This window comes from Notothenia coriiceps, unplaced genomic scaffold (genome assembly GCF_000735185.1).
Source record: "Notothenia coriiceps isolate Sejong01 unplaced genomic scaffold, NC01 NC01_scaffold00011933, whole genome shotgun sequence".
Taxonomy (NCBI): domain Eukaryota; kingdom Metazoa; phylum Chordata; class Actinopteri; order Perciformes; family Nototheniidae; genus Notothenia; species Notothenia coriiceps.
Window position 1 is genome coordinate 394 of NW_011344634.1, and position 4,719 is coordinate 5,112.

General features: G+C 39.5%; 1 protein-coding gene across 2 annotated transcripts; it reads left to right on the forward strand.

Annotated features, from left to right (window-relative positions):
- Positions 1-277: 277 nt before the first annotated feature.
- On the forward strand, positions 278-4,143 carry LOC104947108 (mitogen-activated protein kinase kinase kinase 7-like). 2 transcript variants are annotated; one of them, XM_010773068.1, is made up of 3 exons: positions 278-651; positions 1,649-1,723; positions 2,712-4,143. In XM_010773068.1, the coding sequence occupies exons 1-3, from the start codon at positions 569-571 to the stop codon at positions 2,881-2,883; spliced, it is 330 nt and encodes a 109-aa protein (XP_010771370.1). In that variant the 5' UTR covers positions 278-568; the 3' UTR covers positions 2,884-4,143. The 2 variants fall into 2 exon arrangements, with proteins under 2 accessions (XP_010771370.1, XP_010771371.1); XM_010773069.1 differs by lacking the exon at positions 1,649-1,723 and having other exon boundaries at positions 426-651.
- Positions 4,144-4,719: the final 576 nt, after the last annotated feature.

Here is a 4,719-nt window from a genome sequence, read left to right on the forward strand (position 1 = left end):
TATTATCTTGAGCCAGTCTGGCCATTCTCCTCTGACCTCTGGCATCAACAAGGCCTTTTGCCCAGAGAACTGCCGCTCACTGGATGTTTCCATTTTTAGGACCATTCTCTGTAAACCTTAGAGATAGTTGTGTGTGAAAATCCCAGCAGATCAGCAGTTTCTGAAATACTCAGACCAGCCCGTCTGGCACCAACAACCATGCCACGTTCAAAGTCAATTAAATCACCTTTCTTCCCCATTCTGATGCTCTGTCTGAACTTCACCAGGTCGTCTTCACCACTTTTTACTATCTCTTATTTTGTTGTCATCTTCTATTTGTGCTTGTGAACCATCTTTGAGCGTTATGAGAAGCGCTATAAATGTGATGTTGAAGCAGTTTTAAAAGTGTAGAATTGGAGGGTTAAGGATTTTGTGCCTAGCTTATGCACTGTATTAGCTTTTCATAGTATTCCTCACATGTAGCCCTTGTTAATGTTAGTGTTGTGTCCCTGCTGTGGATCAGTGTGTTTACCAGCGACCTGTCCCTGTGTTTCAGCCCCTGGCTCCCTGTCCTAACTCCAAAGAGTCCATGGCGGTGTTTGAGCAGCACATCAGCATGGCTCAGGAGTATTTAAAAGTCCAGTCAGAAATCACTCAGCTCCTCCTAAAGAAGTAAGTCCACACCTGCTATTACTTGATTTCGTATATGGTATATATTTTAAACTATGATCAAATCCAACCGTCTGTGTTTCCAACATACAGTGTGTTTGGTTGATATTGTGTATGTGCTTGGGTTGTGGGATCAAAATTGAACTATGGATTAGTTCAATATTCAAATTGAAGGAAGCACAGTATTTCATAAAGGGTTAGGGTTTAAATCAATTTGTGTGGAGCTGCAGAGATATCCTGGCCTACACATATTGTTCCATAAACAACAAAACATATTTGCTTGGTAAAGATACACTAAAAAGGATCACACTATGATCATTCAAATATATTTTTCAATAGAAGTGAGAAAAACGAGGCTAAAATGATCATTCGTTTCTATTTTGTCATTGTAATATCAGTCAAAAAGAATAGCTTTTTGTTTTACCAAATTGTGCAGTCCTATTAAAGAGTAGAAACAAACTCTCACTAACCTTGCTGTCCAATCAATGAGTTAGCTGTTGAGTCATGTGACTGCACCGTGAGAACAATTGTTTTGTTTATTAGAGGGAGATGAGAAAATGAAAATTAATCCAAGTACAGAGCTGGAGTCAGGACGTTGTTAGCCTAGGTTAGCATAAAGACTGGAAGCAGGGGGAGACGGTACGTAACTCTCCTCCTTGTTTTTTACGTTTCTGTTTGTGCAGGGATTGACAGTGATCTGTGAGGCTGGGCTAGCTGTTTTCCTGTTACTTCCGGTCTTTATTCCATGCTAAGCAGCCTTGACTTCTTATGTCACTGAGATGAAGAAGGCCAAATGAAGCAAAGAAATGTAGTTCCAAACATTTCTGTGTTGTCCTTTTTAGGCGTATGTTGTAAAAAAAGAATTGGTCAAAGCACCATAACTTCCATGATCTTCATTTGTCAGACACTATCGGTTGTTTCAGTGAACAGCCAAACGTTGTGTTATGTTCAATGTTGCAAGGTATTGTGGGACGAAATAATCTCCTTTCCTTTCACAAAGATGGTCCAGTGTTTCCTCAGCTAAAGGAGATTATAACGGAAGCATTCCTTTCCTATCATCATGGCTGACACTGAGGTATTTCAGGGTCATTTCCCCTTTGTTAGGAACCTTCCTAAACCAAAGTACTTTTTAAGTTGTTAGCCTAGCTTTGCATAAAGACTGGAAGCATGGGAGACATGTAAGTAACTCCCTGTCAAGCACTTTTTCTCTCTGCGCGTTGGTTTGAAAGTGATCTTGATTAGCTAGCCAGATTCCTTTTCCTTCTAGTCATCAAGCTATGCTAAGCTAAGTAGCCCTGACTTCTCATGTCACTGTTATGAAGAAGGCAAACTGAACCAAAGAAACGTATAGTTCCAAAAATGTCATAGTCCTTTGAGAAGTTTGCTGCAGTCCAAAAATGTGTCAAAAGAATTGTTACTTTCATGAGCAGTGTTTCCGATAACATTCAATTGTTTCCATGAACGGCCACGTTAAATGTTGCAGGTTCAAAGCATTGTGGGACAGCATTATCCCCTTTCCTATCACAGAGGATGGTCCTGTGTTACCTCAGCTAAAGGAGATTACAAAGGAAGCATTCCTCTCCTATCATCTAGAGATTTCAAACAGCTCTTATCATGGCTGACTCTTAAAAACTTCCGGGTCATTTCCCTTTGTTAGGAACGTTCCTAAATATATAACACTATTTGACGACAATCCTTGAGTCAGGGTGTTGTTAGCCTAGCTAAGCATAAAGACTGGAATCAGGGGTAACGGTATCTAACTCCCTGTCAAATTGTGTTTATGTTTGTGCATGTGTTAAGCTATGCTAAGCTAAGTAGCCCTTACTTGTCATGTCACTGAGATGCAGAAAGCAAGACAAACAAAGTCAGCATAATTCCAAAACTGTTGGTGTAGTCCTTTGAGACTTAGCACCTTCTCCAAGACAGAGTACATAACATTGTACGCTTCATATTTCATGCAGAACTCTGTACTGCTGCACTCTGTACGTGTTAGAGTGATCCAGAAATGATCCAACGGTGACAGTCAGATTTCCTGTCGGTAACGCAGTTTTCCCTGTGTGCAGAGAGAGCCTGATGTCGGAGCTGGAGCAGGAGCAGAGGGAGCAGCAGAGCTCCTCTCGCCTCATCCAGGAGCACGGCAAGCTGCTGGAGGACAACAGCAGCCTGTCTGCCTACTGCCAGACCCTAAGGGGCAAGCTGAGCCTGGTCCAGAGCCAGAACCAGCAGCACAGTTAGGGCTCGCCTCCGCTGCTAACCAATGAGAGGACTCACTCCATGAACTGAGCATACAGTAGGGAAGCCCGTTAACGCATCAAAAAAAGGATAACTGGTTACGAAGTGGGTCCAACACTGGCTCAAACAGACTTCCACTTTAGGATTTCTTTTGTTTTAAATGTTTAAAACTTGTATTTTTTTTAGGTACAATTCTGATCTTATGTTCAAAGCAAACATTTACAATCATTTCAGTTGATCTTTAAAAGAAATACCGTATTTTAGTTTTTTTAGATCATGACATTTAAACAACATTTTAAAACACTACGTCCATGTCTGGGCCTCATACATTTTATGACCATAACAAGTTATATGAAATTTGACATTTCACGTTTGTGTTTGTATTTTGATAATATGTTCAAAGCAAACATTTCCAATATTTTCAGTTTGACTTTAAAATAAATATGAGCAACTTTTGTTCTTCTTAGATCATGAAATGTAAACAAAAACAAAAGAAGCTACTAAATCCACGTCTGGGCCTCCGTACATCTTCTGACTATGAAATCGAATGTTCTTATTGATATTACATGTTGGTGATGGAATGCTGGGACCAAGGACACCCATATGAACTCTGAAATGGAACCAAAGGTGTCATGTGGTGGGAGGGGGAGGGGGGGGAACTTGCCTTGCCTTATAGCCAGTGAGTGTTATTTTTGGTGTATTTTTTTTTAGAAAAAGTAACAATTTGTAAATTCTTACTTTTCTATATTCAGTTGATCACACCCGTTGTATTGTGTTTGATGAAAAAAGGAAGGGAATTGTGGGCCGTATCATTTTAAACCAATTTGACTGTGAATACAAGCCTTACCAAAGGCTTTCTGCTCCAGAGACACGGTGCCTCGGAGCCAGAGGAGAGCTTTGTTAACGGCTGTTTGAAATGGAAATAAGTGTAGAATAATGAACCTGACACACATTTCTCTATCTGTTTAACTTTCTTTTTACACAGTTATATTTCACGGAATTATATTAACATTATTCTGCACTGCACTTATTTGGGTGAAAGAAAGCACGTGTTTGAGTGTCACTTGGTGCTTTCACTGACCGTGGGTTACTATGGGATGGATTGGTCATTTTAATTCATTTCTTCAGACGGTGCCTAAGGATTGTTCCTGTACAGTTCATTTTTTTCATCTCAGTTTATTTTATAAAACATTTGTCCTGTGATTTTAAAAATGTACATACTGCAATATATGCTTTTAGAAAGTAAAAACAAGGTTTGTACGATTTTGTCATTTGTCATCATTTAAAATATAGATTTTACTGCAAGTTAACAATTCTTTCTTAAGACAGATTCTTTTTCTTGTGACAAACACAATTATTAATTTCCGATCCAACACATTGTACATGATAGGCTAAGGGGCAGAACAGAGCCGGCTAGCTAACCAATCAGAGCAGACTGGGCTCTGGTTTCAGACAGAGTGTGAGAAGAGGTGCTGCAGCACAGGCAGTATGAGAGAAATAAAGAGCTTTTTGAACATTAAAGCATGGAGACGTGTCCGAGTAGAGACACTACATACTAAAATGAGCATAATATGTCCTCTTTAAAGATGCTTTATAACCACAGTTTAATTCAATACTTTCTCGATATAATCCACCTGTCTTCCTTCAGTCTTTATCTACAGAGGACAGCAGACTGACAGAGCTGCGAACACTGAACTTTTTACATTTTACAGGAAATGTTGACACATATTAATGCTGTCATGCTCTTTTTAATATACAGTTGCAAGAAAAAGTATGTGAACCCTTTGGAATTACCTGGATTTCTGCATAAGTTGGTTATAAAATGTGTTCTGATCTGCA